Source organism: Zonotrichia leucophrys, chromosome 10 (assembly GCF_028769735.1).
Source record: "Zonotrichia leucophrys gambelii isolate GWCS_2022_RI chromosome 10, RI_Zleu_2.0, whole genome shotgun sequence".
Classification (NCBI taxonomy): domain Eukaryota; kingdom Metazoa; phylum Chordata; class Aves; order Passeriformes; family Passerellidae; genus Zonotrichia; species Zonotrichia leucophrys.
The window spans coordinates 14022736-14045716 of record NC_088180.1 but is presented as its reverse complement, the minus strand read 5'-3'; the positions used below and the strand labels follow the sequence as shown (position 1 = coordinate 14045716).

The 22981-nt window shown below is 43.2% G+C and overlaps 1 protein-coding gene across 4 annotated transcripts in view; it reads right to left on the bottom strand.

Moving 5' to 3' along the window:
- The window catches only part of SV2B (synaptic vesicle glycoprotein 2B), a 63600-nt gene that overhangs the window by 19209 nt on the left and 21410 nt on the right, over nucleotides 1-22981 (bottom strand). For all 4 annotated transcript variants that reach the window (XM_064721909.1, XM_064721907.1, XM_064721908.1 and 1 more), the window contains 3 exons: nucleotides 10732-11585; nucleotides 1098-1278; nucleotides 357-508 (listed from right to left, as the gene is read on the bottom strand). In XM_064721909.1, coding sequence (XP_064577979.1) covers nucleotides 357-508; nucleotides 1098-1278; nucleotides 10732-11215 — 817 coding nt within the window. In that variant the 5' untranslated portion in view covers nucleotides 11216-11585. The remainder of the gene's footprint in view (nucleotides 1-356; nucleotides 509-1097; nucleotides 1279-10731; nucleotides 11586-22981) is intronic.

Sequence of the window (22981 nt, the reverse complement as noted above, 5' to 3'; positions counted from 1 at the left end):
TTAAAGTTGCTTATTTTCGATAACTGGATCAATTTTTGACATATAATCTCAGTCAATCTTTTCCCTGAATAAGCTGACATTCAGATGAAGAGCTCAGGCTCCAGCAGTGTAATTCAAGGGATGTATTTGAGACTTTAGATGGAAAGCAGCCCCATTCAGTCCTATCTACAGCCTCAATACCCATCAGTCAATCGTGCAGTCAATCTATGAGACCTTATGTGAGCACTTCAGGTATCTATTATTTTCAGTGCTATTTATGCTGGGATGTGTAAGAACTGTCACTACCTGTGCAAGGGTTTGGGGTGGTGTAGTGGTGCAGGAATGCGGTGGTGCAGAACTTCAAAAGCACAAATTACCGTAATGTGGGATGATGCTCCAAGCCATTGCTGAAGCATAAATGCCACCAATCATCCAGAACATGCAAAGCCAGCTCAGGTGTTCCCCCCTCTTCTCACGAGACAGGAATTCAGAGAAATAGGCAAACACGATGGGGAGGGTGCCCCCAATACTGAGGAGAAAAAACAGCACATGAGAAAAATGAGAGTCAGCATCAATGTGTTTAATGAGGGAAGGTCACACTCACAGATGGGCTGCTCAGAAGTGAGACTTCTGAGGAAAAATGCAAATCTCTCTTTGGCTGGACTGGCTTTAGACGTCAAAGATGAACAAGATCCTTCTCATGCTCTAAAAGCTGAATTTTCTATAGTTTGTACAAACCCAGAGTAATACCCTGCTCTTCACTTAAACATCTCCTCTTGTTATTTCAGGATCACTCATTTTATGGAGGTAAAATACAGGCAGCCAATGGAAACTGCTGAGGATCTCATTGGAGGCCTTGAAAGTGGGCATTTTTCAATCTCACCCACATTTCTGCACAGTTTGGGCTGTACCCGAAGAACATCAATGACCAAACTTTCCCACCATTACAGCTCTAATGGTCAAGAGTGAGATAACACAGCCACACATCCCAAATGGCAATTCCATCCTGGCTGGGCACCAAGGATGCATCTCCTGAGCACCTTTCCTTGTCCCACCCCACACCCCACACTGCCCAGCTGTGCTGGGGCTGCCCCAGGCCAGGTTCACCAGGTACCCACCCGAGGCCTGAGATAAGGCGGCAGAAGAGGAAGAATCCGTATCCCTGGACGAAGGAGGAGAGGAACGCAAAGGCAGCATTGATTGCAAGTGATATGATGAGGCATTGCTTCCTTCCCAGTTTGTCAGCAAGGCCACCCAGCAAGACAGCCCCCACCATCATTCCTAAGTAGACTATCAAGCCTGGAAGGGAGAGAGACAATCAGCTTGTTAACAGGGTGGAAATAGTACACAGAGTAGAAGCAGATTTGAAAGTGCCCATGTGGCAGCTGATGTTGTCCTGGCATACTGTGCAATAGAGATACTCCTAACCACCCCAAATCTCAGAAACTCTGCCCAAATTTTCCCATCTCGTGCCTGAGAGCTTGCATCACTTGAGGCAATGTGGACATACCCTCATTTGACCAGCCCCACATCTTTCCTTCCCAACCTTGCCGCTCACATTTCCCCTGCACGTAAGCAATGGCCAGGCATAAGCAGCTTAGGACGCACGTGTCCCAGCTATGTGCCACCAACAATACAACAGAAGTCTGATGTCTTAACTCCTCTGACCCCCCTGAGTGCAGTGGGATGGAGGATGTGTAGGGAGAGGCTCTGTCAGGCTGCTGTTTATGCTTGGAAAGCTGTGAGAGCAGAGGGACTGATGAAGCATGGTTAAATCTCTTTGCAGTGTTTCATCTCTTTCACTCTCTGCTTTTCCCAGCTGTGTCTGAAAGGATCAGTCTGTTACCCAGACTCACCTCGTGTAGCTCAGCTACTTCCTTCGTTACTGAGCCAAGATCTGGTGTCTAACTAAAGGACCGCTTACTCAAGAGTGCAGTCTTGATCTGAAAATTTCAGAAGGGAGAATCTAAGTCTTGTCTGGACAGTTTGCTCTGTAGAGTTATCTCTCTAACATTGTTAAGAAAGAGGGATTCTTCTTTTTAACTTGACTTCACTAGATTTTCTGGTATGGGGTCCTCAAAGGCAGTCTCAATGACTCATTTAGTGCCAGGCTGAATAGAGGAGAATGGGTTTCCACCTTGGGTAATCTCCCTGTACCCTGCTCAGTTTGTGCTTGCCACTCTCCTGGAGAACATGGAGCTGTCCTTTCCTTTTCTACGGCCACTGCTGCAGAAGATCCACAGATTTTATTGCCTTTTTTTTATGCAGGTACCAGTGTAAATAACACTAGTTCATAATGCTCAAATGTTCAGAAATATATTTTTCATTTGGGGACCTGTCAGGTTCAAGACCCAGTTGAGCAGGGGTTGAAGGAAAGCAGCAGTGCTCCCTGCATCCCTAGCCCTGAATGAGGGCATTGGAATGCTAAGCAAGTAAATACACTGCCTTAATACGAAATATTCCTATTCATTGATTGAAGAAATACAGCTAAAAGGAACATTTTTCAGGCATGGTTGACTCTTTGGAGGTTCTTTTCTCACCTTGAAACAAGCTTGGCTTCTCTTGCAAGCCAATGCCTTCCCCAGGTTCTGTTCTGTCAAATACACTTGGAAAACAAGGTGGCAATGAATGTGTTTGTAATTTATTAATGTTTAAGCAAAACAATCAGTCTGGTGGCTGAAGGCAGCTCGGTGCCATCCAGCAAAGCCAGCTAAGGGATAATGCAGAGTTATCTGGCAGCTGATCCTGTCTTGCTTTTGATTGCAAATGCCTGCACTCGATTTAAAATGCATTACAAAATTAAAAGCTATGCAGCAGAGACCCATTGCAGCATTTGAAGGACACTTGCATCACATTGATCAGATGGGGAAAAGTTTGGATTTCTTAAATCTCTCTATTCCACAGTGGGGTCACCTATCTGTGAGTGATTCTTTTCAATCCACACGATGTCTGATGGGCAGGATTTGTGTGTCAAAGGCAAAAAATCTGTTCTTGTCTATTAAAAGCCTTTGTACCAGAACTGTGGAGCTGGATTTGGCCAATTGTACCTCCACCATGAGCACATGGCTCTGTGCAACCAATCCTTGCACTCCATGCCCTACCCTCCTGATCCAAGCTGTCCTGGTGAGGAGATCTGAAGGTGTATAAAGGTTTCAGGTACTGATCTCAAGAGAAGTTACAAACATATCTCAGAGTCTGGGATCTCTATTTCTATTAACTTTGACGTCCAGCAGGTTCATTGAAGTGCAAATTGCGAGTATGAGCCAAAGCAAAAACAGCTTCAGTCCAAAAACTTCCTGAAGGAAGGATCTTAATGCAGTGCTGGGTGGCTTAATGCTTTTACCCTGGCTCCTGAGCCACATTTAATGGAGCAACTCTGATGGCAGCCAGAGGAAGGAAGTGATGATAAGCCCTATATCTACTCACTGGTGCATCACAGCCACCCATCTGACAGTGAGCCCTGCCAGCACTGCCAGACCCTGGGGAGGAAGAAAAAATGATCTGCCAAACTTTTTTTTCCTTTTTTTTTTTTTTTTTTTTTTTTTTTTTTTTTTTTTCTCATCAGATTAAAATCCCTGGATGGCAGATGCTCATCCAAATCCTCTTAGTAATGGAAAATGTCCCGGGTCAGGAGGAGGTAGAGGAGATTGTTACTGTCTTCTAGCTGGTGTTTTACTGCAGGCACTGGTGAGGGGCAGCCTGATGTCTGGCCAGAAGAGTGGGCTCAGTGTGGGACATGGCAGTGCTTGAAACTCAACATCAAGTGGAGCTGCTTTTGTAAGCAAACCCCTGCAGATTCTGACTAAGGAGCCCAAACTTGGGATGGAAAGGAAGATTGGATCTCTGCAACACAGCATCCATCACACAGTGAGCAGATAAACCGCAGCAGAGCTGTTAATGTCACAAACTCATCTAGAGGGTGTTGCTTTAATTAGTTATTGTATATGATAAATCAATTGATGCATGGTCCCTCAGAAATTTAAAACAATAAAAATCTGTAGTAAAGAAAATATCAGGGACAACCAGAGACTGTCTACTTGGCCAGGTTTTGAGGGAAGGATTCTGGTTATGGAAATATGTGCTTCAGGGTTGAAACAAAATCAACAGAACACTTCCTTATGATGGAGAGGTCTTTTTTTGGTGAAGACTGCATGTTCTGGCCAATGTAATTAAAATTTTGGGGTAGCTGCTATAGAACACTCTGTCAGCTGATGGATCTTGGGACCCAGGGTGCAGAACAAGGTCTGCCTTGCAGATTACTGTGCCCTGGATTGACAACAAGGTGGCAGGGACCCAGGGAGAAATGGAATATTTACTCAAACAGCCTCTTTGCAGGGAGATAATCTTCCAGAGAACACAGTGATGGTCGCTACCACTGAAAAAGATCCAGCCCATGTCAAGGACACTAAAACTTTAAGGAGAGTTGGACCAAGAAAAGTGATCACAACATGGTATTTCTTTTGCTGGGCTAGTTCTCTCCATCAAATACAACATTACAATGGTCTGCACCAGAACCGTGACTTCTAAACTTGGCTTCAAACCACACAGACTCAGACTGTGCTAGGAGGGATCAGCTTCCCAATTGACACATAAGGTGCTCAGATGAAATGTTAAGGGCAACTCTGAATAAGCCATTATTTGCAGGCTAGTCCACAAGTCCTGGAGTATAAAGAATGCCTGTGGGAAAGTCTGCAACAGCTTCCCATAAAAGTGGTGGAAAACCAAAGAGCTGAAATTCTATGAATAAATTTTGGGTTATGACTCATCCATTGCTGAACTTATAAGGAAAATATGTGACCACTGACTGGGCTTATTCCCACTAGAAAAGGGGTAACATATTTAGCATTTTCACACTAAGAAATTTATTAGCCTTTACTGAAGTTGTGTGCTCTGTATGAGACAGGAATTTGAAGTTAAAAGCTGAAGTTCTAGGAATAAGGAAAGGAATATACTGCAGATACAGTATATGGCTCTGGGTGTGCTAAACTGTATTTTTACTACTTCTATATAAAGTCAACTTCTAAGGGTTTCAGAAAAAAAACCCATAAAATTTCAAGGTTTACCTAAATCTGCATCACAAGCATGAATTTTTCCTATTGTTAGTTAATGGGATTAAGGTCCTTAAAGAAGAGGCACAGCTGAAAATAATCCCTTTAAGGACAGGACAAAGACTTGTGGAATAAATAGAAAATTTGAGCTGTTTGAGCCAAATAGCTCACTGAGAAGAATTACTTCCAGAGTCCTTGGGGCTGTCAGGAAGGTGAGGAAGCTGCCTGGGCCAGGGTTGTCTCTGGTTTGCATGGAGCCAGTAACCACAGGAATGGGAAAGCTCCCACCTTACTTCCAATCCCAGGCCAATACCAGTACAGCCCTATGGTAAAAAAAAAGAGGCTCTTGAAGAGGGAAAGCATTTGGACAACAGAAAATTATTAGGACCTTATATACCTTGTAGTTCAAATTGCAATAAAACCAAAATTAAAATACTGTTACTGGTATTAGGGATACACCTTATGGACACAAAGAAAACTTTGTGGGTCAGGTCTGGACAATTTGGGAGATGGATGTGGCAAGGCAGAGGATCCAATTGTAAGTAATTAAAAGAGAAAAATAAAGTCGTGATCATTGTACTATAGTGATGGGAGGGTCTGACAGAGGATGAGCTGAAGGCTGGTAGTCTTTTATTTCCATTCTTCCTGTAATGTTCAATCTGCTCTTCCTAGAAGTTTTATTAATGCATTCCACATGAATCAGCTTGACCTTTTACATGGAACTCAAAGGAAACGCTCATCCCATTGCACTCTCCTTGTTGGTTAATACGAGCAGTGAGACTCCTTCTACAGCTAGCACCTCTAGCACTGGGAAAGGACTCTGCCACGGGAAAGGCAGCACTCCATTTTGGGAGATCTGTGTGTGGATTTTGGGCGTTTCTGGCTGCTGGGATGGAGGGGGCTGTGCAGCTGGAGCCGGGGTGGGTGGGTGAGCCCGTGGGGCTGTGGCACAGCAGGGCTGGCGTGGGTGGTGTTTATGCTCAGCTGGCTCCACATCTCCCCATGGGACTTGTCCAGCACCACAGTATTTGTGGCACCATCTGGCTCTCCCCACCCAACCCTTCTGCTAAAGCAAAGATTTCAACAGAAGAAGCCAAACAAATCCTTTTCTGTCCAACAAAACCTCCTCAAGCTGGAACGCATCAGATGAAATTCCCACAGTGTTTACAGATGGGGACGCAGCCACCCATTCCCAAATCAGACCTACACAAAATGTGGGGTGTTCTCAAAGCACAAAAGCAAAAACACCTTTATTTTTTCCCTATTGCTCATGGTGATGATGCTCCTTGGGCTGCGCATTTTCAACCAAAAGCAAATTTGCAGCCAGGAATTCGTGCCTGATATGGGCAGGTCTCATCAGGGTGTGTTGGGGGTCCATGGCCATGGAGGAGCAAAAAAGGCAGTAAATAACCATGGCAGAGCAAGGGAGCCATGGCTGGCTTTGTCTGTGCTCAGCCAGAGGAAATAAAAAAAAAAAATGAAGTGGAGAAAACCATCGAGCTCTGCAGAGGGGATTAGGATTTACTGTCATATCAGGTGAATTCAGGGCAATGAGAAGCTGCGACCAGATTTTATCTCAGCTGATAATAAAACATCCTTTTCACACAACTAAAAGCAGGCATGTTGAACACATTCTATTTAACCTGACTCACACAGCCAAGCTTGAGTTGCTATATAAAAGCATAATTGCTTATAGGATCTTTTTTACTAGTTTTTTTAATCCGGCATTGGGAGGTTAAGAGTCTGTAATATTACATTCTCCTTAAAAAAATTATCAATAAATCATAAAAAGGAGAAGGGAGCCTGAAAAAGCAATTTTATTCTCAGCCTTGGTGTTGCTGTTTTACAGTTGTGGGCAAAGCCCTTAAAAATTTCCTTGTCTCAGTTTAGTGAACTGTGAAATGATGATAACACAACTGCAGCTCTGGGATCTGGGAGGGCTGATGCTTTAACTGTGCCTCGAGTTTTTTATATGCAGGATGTGCAGAAGTTTAAAACATTACTATGTCATTATCTTTTATACTTGTGTACTTACTGCCCTTGCAAACATAATATTTAGTCGTCTAAGAAGTGATTTATAGCATGTAAAGATATATATTTCTCCAAATAATGATACTACATGCTTTTCAGCAAATATAAAAATACAAATTTTATTACTCTTTTGATTATCCTTAGCATATTAAAAAGATGTTTCCAATGGTCTATATCATACTGAGGAGGAATATTCTGTCTCAGTAAATTTAAGAATTGAATTATTATTTTGTCTACTGCTGATAAAAGCTCAGCAAAGTTAATATCTCAAATAAATATGTGAAAATAAAGTTGTTACATGTTACCAAACTTATTCTTAACAACCTATAAGTTGATTAAATCAAACTGTTAAAATATCCATACTGTTGTTTCTTTTTTTTGTTGGGTTTTATTTTTGTAATACCTCTGAAATCATCTTTAAAATAGCATTTTTCATAAATGAAAAACTCCAAATACGTATTTTGTCCCACTCAGGATATTTAGGGCTAAAATAGCTGTTAATTTGCATCTGATGGTGAGATGTTTATTTTCAGAATGAAATGTAAACGTTTTGTAAGATGTGTCATATCCATTTCACACATTTCATGAAACACCGTGGGCATCTGTTTATTTGCAATTTTTGCATAATTTGGCCATAGTTTGCTTGATATTTTCCCATAACTGCTTTCCAAGGGAGAAAAAATATGCAATATGCAGAGTGTTTAATGCAAAATGTCCTTTTAACAGAAGCTGAACTTCACTAAATTGGTCTTTAGGAGGCATCTGCTTTATCACTTTTATTTGTCCCTTCCTATTTCTGCTGGAGTTTGATTATTCACATGACTTATTTCCTTGTTTTTTCCCTCCTGGCCTCTCTTGTTATGGCTGGGCCCTTGTGTGTTTAAATGTTAGCAGCTGCCTGGAAGTGACCTTAACTGCTCCTGGGAAAACCTGGTTGTGTTTCCTTAGCAAAAACTGGGGAGATAATCACTTCCTTGGGAATAAACACGAGCTTATCTGCGGATGTTTATTGGCACATGGGGATAAGGCAGGGGGCAGTAGCTTATGTGTGGATAATATCCCTGCTTCCCTAAAACCGTGGGATAACTTGAGGGAAAGCTGTGCCTGCTCTAATCACCCCTCTGTTCATCCTGGGCAGACACTTCCATGCAAGACTATTAGTGCACATTAGAAATTGGGGTGAAGGCTCTTTGGTTGCACATTAGAAATTGAGGTGAAGGCTCTTTGATTGCCACCAAATCGATCTCCAAATGTAATTGAACCCTGATCAATGTACACTGCCATAGACCACCAAGGGAATGGATCCACAGAGAAACATGAACCTGTCTTGGACAGTCTGAGCTTTGTGGGAGATGGATTTTTTTCTAGCTACAGGTGGATGGGAGCTGCAGCTATCCTAAGAAAGATTTTGATGATTTTCTTCTTGTCTCCACCAGTAGCACTTCCTCAGCCTCCTTCCCCTCTCCAGACCCAGAGATCTGCACTGATCCCTTCCTATACCCTCCAGCAGCCCCCTACCCACCCCAGGTTCATCACATTCTCTTTTCTTGCTGCCTTGGGTATTCATTACTCACATCAGAGCATTGCTGGGCAATGTGAGGTTTTCCAAGCCATGCTTAATTCATTTTCACAAAGTCATCTCACAAACCTCAGACCCAGCAGCAGAGAAATGTCCAGCAGACAAGAAAGGGACTTTAACAAATAAGATGGACTGAATCAGAGACCTGCCCCATATACACCACCAGTCAATAACAACTGCATGCTGCCATGACCACCCACTCCACCCTGCCTCAAACTAAGATGAACCAGCTTTTCTTGTTTTAAGAAACATTCTTATTTTTCCTCACATAATGAAGAAATGAAATAGTTTGAATACAAGCAGTTTGACAGCAGATCCCCCAAACAAACAAGCTGAGGACAGGAGAAATTGTTCTGCAAAATCAGGTTCTCACAGGCTGTGTTTGAAAGTGGGCAGGAAAGGCAGCAAGAAGAGTTCTCTTCCCCTCATTAGCAGTCCCAGATTAGCTCTGGTAGTGCGCGGGAGGCTGGAGCTGGGATTGGATATGGACCCAAATGTCTCCTTGCTTATTCAGAGCTTATCAGAACACCCTGAACTTTCAGCCTGGCAAATACTGAGCTGGAAAAAGCAGAACACGCTCTCTGGGGAGATTTCGTGTTCATTTTTACCTGTGGTTGGGCCAGAAATACTTCAAAGATAGATTTCCTTGTGACATTTGAAGTTTTCTCATTCAGGAGCCTGCCAGAGCTTGAGCTATACAGAGGTAGATATTTATGGGGTCAGAGTTTCAGAAAATCTCAGCTTTCATAGAGCCACCAAAATAAATGACCTGCTTTTCAAAAAAGGTCTCATCACTAAAAAGACACCAAGCCTTGTTTCCCACAGGGAGCTGGTGCATTCCAAAGTCCCTTTGAAATCAGGATCTAATTGTGAGAGGTTTGCTTTTAGATATCTGACCGGAGATATTTCAAGCTAGAAATTTTAATGGGTTTGTGAAGCAAAAAAAAGTTGCTAAATTCTTCAAGGCACAAAAGTCAGTACAGACCTGGCTAACTATAGAAAGAAACATCCTGATCCTCAAGTTCAAAGAAAAAAAGGGAGAAACAGAAAAGTGAATATGACCTCAGTACACCAAGAGGAGAAGTTTACATAGGGATAATTATCTATTGCCTTCGTCACACGAAAATAATGTCAATAGAATGAAGTCAGTGGCTGGGGTCTAGTCCCAAAATCTGCATTTTCCTGGCATCAGGCAGGGCTTCTGGGGCAGCATGGATGACCTAGAGTCCCTGATGAGTCCCTGCAATCCCAGTACATGTCCTTCAAGACACACTCTCCTCAAGCAGTTATTCCAAGAGTTATTTTATTTCCCTTCCAGATGCTCTCTCCTATTGCGTGGCTGGCTCTCACCACAGACCCTGCTGGATCCTGTCCTGATTCTTGGAGATCTGGGAGGCTTTGCTGTTTTGGCTGATGGAATTTGGCCTGCCTATTGTTCAAGGGGAAAAGTGTTCATCCAAACCTTTCCACCCAGTCTCAGTCCCAATAAATAACTAAGCTTTGTATTTTGACCTCAGGGAGATGCTGGTAGTGATGCAAAAGGGATGTTGCCAGTAGTCTCAGCTTTAATCTTCATGCTGCACTTTAATTGCATTCCACAGACCTAAAAAGAAACCTCCATTGACTACATCTGATCCAGGACATATGAGCAAACTGAGAAATTAGCAGGCAGAAGGAACTGACTGCACAGTTGATTTGCCTGTTGGGACTTTGGGCTGAAGAAAAGGGAAACCTGTGGTTCCTAACAGCTTTGAATTTTGAGTCACTAGATCCACCTTTGACTTTTCACTTATCTATCCCTGAAAATCTCTTGGAGTTTTGCCCTGTGGACCTGCAGACTGTGAGCTGCCTTGCCCAGATCCAGCCCACACTGACCAGACTGGCACTGAGGCCACAGCACATTCTGGTACAATTCTGCTGCTCATCAGTTTGTGAGCCCCTCCTGAGTCAGATCCACCCAGGCATGACTATGCATGACATACAACACAAGAAGAAAGTCATCAGAAGGTCCTGAAATCAGCTGGTCACTGAAAAAGGTGTCCAGCTACTTCTGGACTAGCTGCATTAGAAGAGCTGTTTGCCAGTGGCACTTACCCAGCATCCCTTTGTTGGAACTGGACAAGCACATATCCTTCTCAGCACTGGGAAGAACAAATCCAACCACAAACACCTCCACCCCATCTGCCATCAGTGCCAATCCTAAAACAAAGAAGAGAGTCCACTGGAAGCGTCCGTGACCACACTCCTCAATGATGTTCTCGTACTGGTGGGCGAGCTGCTCCTCGTCCTCCATCCTCTCGGCCATGAGGTCAGCACGGTCTCTGTACTCATCATCCACGGCAGGGGCTCGCTTCTTCTGCTTCTCTTTGATGTCATCTGGGTGTGGGATCCCTTGGTACTCCCCCTCATAGACCTCATCATCCTCGTCGTGGCCTTCTGTGACATCACTCTGGGCATCCTCGTCCTGCGCGGGCTCATCCCCGCCCCGGTAGTAGCCATCGTTGGGTGTGTCATAGCTGCCATCCTGGTACCTGTAGTCATCTGAGACCTGGTTTGTATTTCTATATCCATCATCCATTCTGAACAGAGAGTTCTAAATGCTGCAGGTCACTGTGGAGATATTCTGAAATGGGTGTGGGTTTGTGCAATTCCTGGTGTCGGTTACTTGAACATATCCTCTCTCTGCTCTTTGGAACTGATGGGATACACAGCTTCCCAAGCTTGGAAGGAAGGAGAATTATATATAAAGGTTCTCTTTGACAGAGCCACACACAGCTTTTGGTAATGCTTCACTTTTCAGCTGTCATTTGTGACTCGCTGGCTCCTGTGCCTTGGGTGAGAAAAGCTGCTGTCTGGGGAACAGCGAGGGAAGAGCAAATTGCACAGCCGGGGAGCTAGGAGGACTTGACAGGTTTTTCCTGATTCATTGTGGTGCTGAAGGTCATGTCCTGAGAAAGAGGAAATAACAGCAATGAGACAGCAGTAAGCTTGCAAGCATACATGCACTGAGTTTAATGCCCAACATTTGGAATACGTGCTTTTCCTTTGAAAAAATATGGCAACAGAGGAATGCTTTTGCCTCATCAAAAACCCAAAGCCTCAGAAAAAAACAGAGCATTAAAATGTACCAAGTTCAGTGGGAACCCAAAGTAGAATGTAAAATACCATGTGGTCCCAATTTCTGCCATTCCTGGAAGTCCTGCCTCCCATATGTGGTCCTGCTTTCCATGGAGAGCAGAACAGCACTGGGCTGGGTTACTGGAACAGAGCTCTAAGGTTGCTAAATATGTTTCCATCCATCTCCTCAGAGTACACTCATCCCTGGTCCCTACAACTGGCTAGCATCATAATGAGACAAAATATGATTCTTTTTCATCCAGATCCTGACATTAATTTCATTTATTGGCTTCTTCTTTTCCCTAGTGTCTCTCCATCTGTATCCCAGATGCGCAACTGGCATAAAGAGTCTGCCAAGTCACCAAAAGTCACACCAAGCTCTGTTCTTTCCATATCTAAACATCAACAGGGGATGATTTTCACAGAGAGCAAAAAAACAAAGCTAATACAGAGTCACTGCTGTCTGCAGGGAAAAGCAAGAAAAGTCAAGACACATCTAAACACACACACTCCTTCTGGACACCTGATTTCCATTATTTTGCAGGCAGTTTCCAGCCAGCTGGCTCTGCAGTGTTCCCCTGCCTCACACAGCTGTAGACACAGGGTTTGGAAGGAGAAGCACATGGGGAAGGGAGTGGAGTCACGCCAGAGCAGCCAGCACAGCGTGGGCATGCACAGAACGTGGACTTTGCTTCAAGCTTTGAGCTACTTGCCTAAATAAAGTGCAAATGAGGTTTGGATTGACACGGGCAGGCACAAGCCTGAGGATGTGTGGGTGTTGTTACCTACACAGTCAGTTGACCTATAGAAGCGCACGTAAACGCACGCACTGTAAATAACAGTGCTATATGCAGCTGAAGTGACTGCAGAGGAGACATTCAGTAGCACTCTCTATAATGAAATGCTCAGAGGGGCATCACTGCTGCTGCAAATGCTGCGATTTTCTGGCAGCCCAAATGCTCAGGGTAAGGAAGGAGAAGTGGCCTGACTTCTCTGCATGGATTACTGGCCATGCCTTGCCTGTGCTGTTCATGGAACTGCTCCAAGTAACTTCATAAAAGCTTCCTCTGCCCTTCAGTTTATCTACCTGTATATTTGTGGCCCATATTTACAACACAGCCTCTGCAGAACCTGCCAGAACCTCTTCCTTTTCTCTGCTGTTTGTCATTACATTCATCGTGTTTCCTCTTCCCTTTCTTTATGCTGAATCACAATGTGCATTTTGCATCAAGTGAAAAAGGCAACATGGCATTCTTCCAGGGCTCAAAAAGAGTGATCAATAAAGTAATAGGAAAAATAAAATTCTAAATACATTCTGATCAGGTTATAATGATCAGGAATCCACAGTGCAGGGAGGGGTAAAGAGAAGTATTTGCACAGGCACCAGAGCTGTTAATGTGCAGGGGAGTTAATACCTCTGACAGCCATCAGAAGCACTTAAGTGAGTTCCACAGCTCTTGTTTCAGTGCTGGAGTGTTACCTTTAATGGTTAAAAAAGTCCAAAATTACTTTTGAGTCTCAGAACTCTCTCCCAGTGCTGAAGTAACTTTCTTGGTTACACAAAGATTTGTGTCATGACTGAACATCGTGTTCTCCAAGGCGGTAAATGTAGTTCCACAGAGACATATTTTCTTTTGAAAAGCAGGGGAAGAAGCCTTTTATTTAAAGAGAAAAACAAAAGAACAATATGTGCAAAAGAACATTAGGCCTTGCTTTGGAAGTCTTTGAGAATCATCTGCTGACAGGTCATGCTTCAAAGCAACCTCAAATGTTGGAGCAGGAAGCACAGTGACCTCACTGTGTTTGTCCCTTTCTGGTTGCCACAGAACTGAATTGAAAACTTGTTTTAGGAAACAAAGTAACAATAACACTAATGATCAATAGCAGAACTGATAAGACTCTGAGTCTCCACAGACCTTATCTCTCTTTTCAAAAGGTAAAATTATGTTCTTAAGTGCTGGAAATCTTTTTGTTCTCATTTAAAAGCTGCTGAGGCTTAAAGCTGAGCTCCTTGCCTCCCACAACAACGGACCAAAGATCACAAACTCAGAAAAGATCTATTGAAGCATCCATGCTCTTTCACTGACACACAAAGTCTGGCATTTACCAGATGGAATCACATTTTGGGCAGCCTAAGAAATAATGACATGAGCTGATGAGTCGCACAGACCGGTGAGAGTCACCTGTATGGGGAAGAACAAATAATTCAAAGAAAAGGTCATGGCAGAAAATAGTGACTGGTTTCCCATTCAGTTTGTAGATGGATGTTTTCTGGGATCACCCCAGGAGAAGGGGCAGCACAGAGAAGCAGGCTATAACTTCAGAATGCTACAATTTCTATATTTCACACCACTTGTTTTCTTTCTTTGCCACATATGCACAGGCTGATTCACTCCAGACCTGATTCTTTAACACCCTTTCACTCAAGCTGAGCTGCACTCACTCATTAACAGCCCCATTTAGCATTTAGACGTGAAACCATGATGTGTCATAAAGATGGCAGGCTTGGGTTCTATAATTACCCTTCACAGTGATGCATGAGACTTGAGACAAATATACACATCTCCCCAAGCCCATTGTAGCAGGGTGGGCGTCAGCCTCTTCTCCCAGATAACAGCACAACAGGAAACGGCCTCAGGTTGTGCCAGGGAAGTTTCAGACACGATATTAGGCAAATTGCATCATTCAAAGGGCTGTCAAGCATTGGAACACTCTGCCCAGGGCAGTGGTGGAGTCACCACCCCTGGAGGTATTTAGCAGAAATGTAGATGTGGCACTTGGGGACATGGTTTAGTGCTTGGCTTGGCACTGCTGGGTCAGTGGTTGGACTTAATGATCCTGCAGTTCTTTTCCAATCTAAATTATTCTAATTACAACCCTTGGCCCTTCTAAACTGCCAGATCCCTTTGAGACACACAAATGAGGTTTAAAGACACAACAAATGTCAGGCTCCATAAGGCAGAGTCTGCAGGGACAGGAAGGCAGAAGAAAGAAAAGCCTCATTTTGGGTCTGCCCAAAACAGCCCATTAAACTGAGTGTTGGGCACAGAAACCTGGGATACATCAGAATTCAGATACTTTCCTCATTTCTTTAAAATACACTATGCACCATGCAGATTTCTTGTACTCTAGCTCTTTAGTTAGCTCAGATGTTGCATACTTAGCCAGGAATTCAGTCATTTGAGCTCTGCAACTTAAAATAGGAGCCTGAAGTCTTGGATAGCCTCGTAATAGAAATGGTATCTAGTCTGGGAAAAGGGATGTTTAAAAAAAGCAGATCAACACCAGAATTTGCCTCTCTGAGGGGGCATATTGGTAAGTGTGGCATGCTGAGGGGATAAATGGGGCTGGAGGGCAGCAGAGCTTGGAGGGGATGCAGAGAAGGGGGATTTTCTTGTGCCTGGTACTAAATGAAGAGACCCCAGGGCTTGTCAGAGAGCTGAGCTCTATCAGAGAGCAGAAATCATGTCAAATTAGTAAACAGGGTGGATATGAGAAGGGTTTTCCATGAAATATTGCACCTTGGGGCATGATGGAGTTTCTGGGAAAGCAAAAAGAGCGAGGATGCTGCTTTGTGGGAGCACAAGCCGTGGGTGCACACACATAAATGCAATATGAATGCACATCCATGGTGAGGATCCAGCAGGGACACAGAGAGCCAAGGCTGGGATCTGCCTTCCAGGGCCTTTCTGCATGCTCAGAAAGGGAGAACACTCAAAACCAGGAGGGAGAGGGTATTTGAGCACTAAGGAGAAGGAGCATGACAGGGACACCATAAAAATGCTTTCAAGGGATTTTTAGCATTCACCAGAATAATCCCTGTAAAACAGATGGCAGAGCAGTTTAATATTCTGCCTGAAGGACAACTCCTCCTGCAGAACATCCTCACCCCCAGAGCTGCTTTCTGCTGACAGCAATGGGAAGGTGCCCAGATCCTACAGTGACCATAAGGACATTCTGCAGTCACAGAGCTGACTGTAAAAAAATTCCTGAGAAGAAATTTTCCTCACTGAAAGGAGAAGGATGATTGTGTAGATAGGCTCCTGTGAAGTTCCAATCTCAGATTCTTAGGTTGCAATTGATGGATCTGCTTGTACACTTGAAGGGACAGATTTTTGAGGTGCCTAAGAAATCACAATTCCCAGGGCAGCAGCACCCTGGATTTCAGCAGTGATAGCAATATTATCAGACAGGCTGAGCACTGTGGCAATGAGTGATCACTGAGCTGCTGGATTAGGTGCTGCAGGTTGAGCATCCTTTGCTTCTTGGCATCTCTGTGTCCCTCCAGACCTCAGTCCCTCCAGAAACATTCATTGAAACTCATTTTTTGAGGACACAAGTTGCCCATATATGAATATATTAATATATTCATATATGGGCAACTTGTGTCCCCAAAACCTTAAACCTTAAATACACCAGAATTTGTTGAAAAGAGATCTCTGCGCTCCCATCTTCACAGCTGAGGAGCTGTCAGGAAAAGTGTTCCCAGGTCTTTATCAATGAAGCCTTGAAGTCCAGCATTTTTTTTTAACTATAAAAATGCTATTTTACCTCAAAGTAACTTTGAAAATTCCCCTCTTTCCAACTAGCATAAATAATAATAATAATGATAAATTTTTTAAATCTAAAAAATTAGACTGCAACCCTATAATTCACAACAAAAATGCTTTCAGACCAGGTGCATTATAAATTCTTCATCTTACACTGCAGAAAGTTGCCCTTTTCATTGGCATAAAAAAAAGTAAGAGGTGCATGGAGATTTGTTTCAAACTGAAAAAAAAATATTTCATTTAAGAAATGCCATCCTGTCAACTGCTTGATCCATATTTTATTAGAAACATTCATTGAAACTCTTTTTGTCCCCTAAATAATTCAGGTTTGGAAAAATGGCTTGTTTTTACCAACAAAAATTGTAACAGGAACTCTGATTATGCTCTCATGGATGTAAAATTATTTCAGGTGCACCTTTAAGAAGACAATATAGAGAAATATGATATAGGAAAAGTAATCCTGCTATTTATATGCATGTGACTAAAAGTATCTGACCTCTGTGAGGAAGAAAAGGGCTTTTCTTCTACAGTGTTCTGAATATTGTTGGGGATTTTTGGGGGGTTTTTTTGGCTAACATTAAAATTGGTGCTGCAGCCACACAATTCAACATCCAGAAGAGAGCTGAGCAATATCATCATTCTCCTGGACAGATGGCAAGGCTGGGATCTTGGCAAGGATCCTGCAGAGGGAAAAGCAGCAGGATGGATCTGAAGGGAATTTATATGTGAGGGAAGGTAGAAACAGGAAATGAGGGGGTTTTAAATACAGAAAGGTAAAAACCAAGTGAAATTGGAAGTCAAGGAGCAAGAACAGGGATTAATGGTGCAAACTATGCTCAGAATAAAGGAGGAAATGGCCAGGGAAAGATGGAAGCCCTGACATATTACTGATCCACAAACTGTGGGGAAAAAAACCCCTGTTGTAATAACAGTAGCTCTTGCCTTCATATCCAAGGATTATAAATGCATCTGGTGCCATCCCTGTTAGAGATCAGCCCTAAGCCTTATTAATTCTTGCTTGACTTTTTGTATCTCTCTTTCATTGCCAAAATAGCAGGAGAAAAGTCTCAGAACACAGGAATCTGAAACAGTTTTGGAAGTTGGCTGTGGAAAACATCACTCAGATGGAAGAAACCAACCCAACCCAACCCACAACAATGGTGGTTAAATATTATTTTAGGGGATGATTGTATCAAAATAAATCATCAGCGTGATTTAATCAGCTGATGACCTGGTCTCTTTCTTCTTTCAAATACAGAACAGCCCTTGGGATGCAAGTTTCTACAGGATTCTAGACAGGTAAAAGAACACTGTATGTATCACTAGGAAAAATATTCCATTCTGATTCCTCTCCAGTCTCACAAGATTGGAACTAAAATTTGTCTTTACAATTAATATCCAAAAGAAACCATGGTCATCAAGCATTCTTGAAGGAGAACTATATCACAGACCCATTGCAACTGGAGCAATATCAGATCCAACATAATTTCTGAGGTCTCTTTTCTGCTCTTGTTCCAGAGGGACAAGATGATCAAGGAAGGTTTATGGGTTTAGACATAATCAAGGAGGGTATATGAGTTTAGTTTTCTCACTCAGTGACATGGTAGCCAGAAGCAAAAAGGAGCTGCTTTGCAATCAAAGACAACAAAATTACACAGAAGGGCATGCCAATATATGTTTTTCAGGTGTAAAATTATGTGTTAATGGCTACAACAATTAACTGTGGCTGCAAACACAGGAGGCTAACTGGGTCTGGGCAGCAAGAGGTTTGAAAATCAAAGTCTGTAGCAGAGCCTACCTTTTAAAAGAATTTGCTTTGAACTGTGGAGAAAGAGGTGTCTTTTGTTGTAGCTTCAGAGGAGAGCACTGCATTAAGTGAAAACTAAGGAGAAAACTAGTTTCTCCTGAAACTTTTTTTATTATTAAGAAATTGTTTGATAGATATGTAACACAGGTTCAAAAACTCCCCACGGAGCTTGTTAAGCAAGCTATCTGTGCCACAGATTCAGTAAAGAAGAGCAAAATATTTGAAAGTCATTGTATTGAAATCACCTGGTTCAAAGAACTGACATTCAGAAGTGCAGATGGCACCTACATGATGGCACCTACTGATTGCTCCCCTTACAGCACAGGTAGGACAGGTAGGGTAAAATCCTCTGTGTAAAAAACAGAGGATTGATTTGCTCAAAGATGCTACCAGGGTGTCTGGGATAAGACTCATTTATTCACTGCTCCCACACTGTAGGTTGCAAAAGATTGGTGTGCAGTCGTGGAATATCAAGAAATGCAGGGAAACCAGAGCTGGAGTATTTAGTGAGTTACCAGCAGCCCTGATTAATTATTTAGAGAAAGCGTTTTAGTTCAAAATTCTCTGCTACAGAGTTCATTGAAGTTCTCCTACAGTTTCTGGATAATCTCTATTGATCTGTGGTGGGTTTTACACATTTCCAGGCAGGTGCACACTGTGTATGTTTGTTCCACCAGGAGAAAATACTTACTGCATTATCTGATCCTATAGTCCTGCATTACACAATGTTCTGTGAGGAGAAATTATTGTCTTTGAAGCTGAATCATTTACAGCAGCCCTTGGATTTGGAAGCAGAGATGGAAGGGATATAAACACAAATAGTTCAGTAGTTTGATTGAACTGATTTATGCTGAGTAAGAATCTGGCTGCACTGCTCCAGTGCCTTTGCATTTTTTCAGTCTCACCCATCCCACTGGGGGAGATTTCTGATTTCCAGCACATTACACACTAAAATGCCATTGCCTTTTGTGGTGGTGGTGGCAGTGACTCACAGCAAAGTGGCTGTGGGCTGAATTCAGCTTGTAATCCACTGTGTTGTGTTATGAACTAAGGGACAGAAAGTCCCCCAGACTGTTAGAAGGAGATTATACCCTCAAGTCTGATACTGCACTGGTGCAGATGCTTTAAAGGTCATATCTAAGACAGTGTGTGCTAAGGCAAGCTGGCACAGCAGACATGAAACAAGGAACAAGCATCAGCCAAGCAGAATAAACAGCTTTTCTGAAGTTAGGGAAACAGACTAGCAAGTTGGGTGTTCATGAGATGGATACAGAGAGGAGTGTTTAACAGTAGGAGTTGGAAAGCAGCAGCTCAGCAGCACATATCTATATAAGGAGGGACAGACTCCACATTAGGATCCCAGAGAAAGGCCATAAAAGGTCAATTTGACAAGCTGAATATGGATAATGAGTTGAGACAGATGGTGTAAGAGTATGGGAGCTAATAAATAATGAACAGACTCGCTTCAAGGAGCAGACACGGCAGAGAGCTTAGTCAGAAGGGAGGTGGTGAAGGGGAAAACAACAAAACCAGGGAGGATGGAGGAGAATCACAGCAGGAGGGCTGGTGGGAGAGGAGTGTCTGCTTTTATATGCCAGAGTTTTGTGGAAATGAGAATTTACCCAAAGAAAACTAAGAAATGCATATGCCTGAGGTGGAATTTGGCCATTTTACTGAGAAATTACTCACATTCTCTAAACTTCTTCTAGATATCTATTTCCTTTTCTCCTCCTCTCCCATTACCACAGCACCTAAGCAGCCTACAGTGTTCCCAAGTCCCATCAAAGGCTGGGAAAGACTCTCAGGTTTGTTTTTCACATCATGACTTGAGGCAGAGAGAGGCTAAAGCAGAGTCTGAGCATGGAAATGGTAATGCTGTGTGCTATCCCCCATATTCTAGGGACATTGCGGACAAGCAAGATAAGGATTTATTCCCATCTTCAAACCCAGCTATCCTCGACATCATGACCAACATAAAGGTGAGTTTTTCTACCCCACAAACATTTTCCTTCATGTGGAGCTGAGGCACAAACCCCAACCTGGACACCAAGCAATACTTAGAGGTGTCCCAATGTAGATGCAAATAAAGGAGCTTTCCCAAAATCACCTGGGGGAGCCATGTCAGAGCCAAACAAACAGCACCTGTTTCTATTTCCTTGTCCTTTTAAATATAATAATGAGCTAGAATCTTTGAGGGTTTACTGCTTATTAATAAACCAGCCTCTCATCAGCATTGCACCTGGCAGTGTAAACCAATAGGAAATTGGATGTTTATTCAGAAACAACAGTGCCCTGGTGCCCTTTCATGAATTTGAGCATTTCTATGTGTGTTTGCCCTTGGACAGCTTATTAGGTTTAACCTGACTGGGCTTGGGGGCCCTGACAAGCTCCCAGAGAGAACTGTAAGCAATAACCTTGGAAGGAAACTACTTGCAATTCAGCAGATTCTGCCTGTGTCAGACAGCAAACATCCCTGATTAACTATAAACTGCTTAGCTCATTGGCAAAGATGTGCCTCTGGCTACAAAGGGGATTTTTGTTTCATCACACTTGCAACCTGAGTTATTAAATAATGAGCTGCTTAATTAACTAATTCATTAATACATGGCTGTGATGAATAGATTTGCTCCAGTGACAGAGCCATGAAAGCAGAAAAGCCCTGAGTGATTTCTAAGTACTGCTTTCTTTCAGGAGGGATTTTATTTGAGCAAGTATCCTTATTAAATACCCCTTTCCTTCTTTTTCCTGCCTCTACCTAACAGAGCAGCCTTGAGGTCTCTGTGTCTGTTTGCCCCCAGGCTCTTGTCCTTTCCTCCTTTCTGCTTTGCTCCCCTTTTCCTTTGGATCCATGCAGATTTTCAGAGTGTTGTGCCACAAAATGACCCTTTGTGCTCCCACACTGCTGTGGCCAGGGTGCCTCATCCTCCCCAATCTCAGATGGGAGGTGACTTTCAGGTTCTGATAAAAACCCACCAGTTACTGCCCATGATCACCTTCCCATTGCTGGGGCACCAACCAACCTCCCCAGTCCTGGATAAAAAATAATTTACTGCACCTCAGGGCAGCCTTTGCAGGGCTGTTATCTCCTGTTTTCTGTGCTATTGGAGTGTGTTGAGAAAGGGCTGTAGCAGAGACATTTCCCCAACAGTTTTTTCCCAGCCCAGGATGCTCAGGCATCACTCTCTCACACAGCTGCTCACCAGCCCCAGTGAAGTGCACAAATGCAGTGGCCATGCCAGAATTCTCTCCTATTCCCAGAAATTCCCCTGCAGCCTGTCACAGACACAGCCAACCTTCTGCTTCCATCCTGCCCTTTGATAGGTTTCATCCCTGGGTTTCCCTGCAGGGCTGCCCAATCATCAAGGCTAAAGGGGCTCAGTTATTATGAGATCAGATAAAAGGGGGGGTTCTCAGACCAAATCCAGCCTCTTTCCTCTCTGCATAAGACCTCCAAAACAATTGTGTTGTGGCCTCAAGGGCTTTCAAAATTGCAAATGTACTGTTCATTATGCACCTTGCCTGTGGAGAAATACAACTGCAAGAAGAAGCAAATTTAAAGAGACTCCTTTCAAGGTTAAGTGGCAGGGAAAATACTGGAGCATTGCCTTTTGCTCCATTCATGTTCATGGCATTTTGATTAGTGATTAGTTTAACCTTTTTTTTTTTTGTTTAAATATGAGACACTACTGAGGAGACCTGAACCTTGTAGCAGCCATGATCATTCAACAGATTTGATTATCACTACGTGCCCCACATGTATCACTGCAGCACAAAAAAAACATACCCACAGAGTGATGTATTCTTCTGCAATTTGCAAAGCCTGTCTGAGCTGCACCTTGAATATCTCAGATTCTCAGATCTTTGAAGAACCTGCTTTTGAAACCAGCATCTTGAAGAAAAGTCATAAAAAATTGCCATAGGGCCTGAAATATGTTGGCATTGACTTACCAGCGGCCTTACACATAGCAACTCTATATTTATATTTATGTTTTTATGCTTATGAAGGATTTTGACTCAAAAGAGCACCCAGCAGTATTTTTGCACCTGCAGAAGAGAAGAATTGATAATTTGAGCATGTGTAATGGGCCCCTTAACATTTTGGAAAGTTGGATTGCCTGGCAGTGGTTTTTCCTATGCCTCCCTTATTCCTTTTTTGCTCCTGCAGGAGCCTTTAGGATGGGTCTTTGCAAGAGGAGCTCATTTACACAGAGCCTTGAGCTTGGCCAATATTCTGACAACCCAAAGTCATGTGGCTTTCAGCTGTGCCATGGGGCATTTGCTGTCTCACAGCCTTCTGAAATGATGTTTGTGTCTGTGCAATAGAGAAGGGAAGCAGGAAAAAACAAACAAGGAGAAGATACTGCAGGAGCCAGAGAATGAGAGAAAGCAACAGCAGAGCATGAGATTTAGGAGAGGAGGCAGGACAAGGCAGGGGATGGTGAAGGCTGGAAAGGTAGGGAGAGAAAAAGGCATAACAGTATCAGTCTCAGAAACCAATGCTGCCTTGAACCACTAAAAAGAAGAAAAACAAAAAAAGCAGTTAGGCTCAGCACTTCATATCAGTGACAAGGTTCTGCATTCCCAAACACACAAATAAACTCCTGCCTTCAGGTTGGACATTAATGATGAAAAAGCTCCATCTCCCCAAATTAACAGCCACAATACATCATCAGGCTGTAGCACTATAGCCTGTGTGTATGCAGAGAGAAAATCCTCAGCATCACCTGCCGAGGCAGGAGAAAGATTGAGCTGTTATTTATTGCTCACTGTGACTCATGCCTGTGGGCAGGGGCGCGACAGTACAGATGGGAGTTAAAATCAGACTGCCAGCAGGGGGATTTATGACAGGAGAGTTGAATCGAGGCAACTT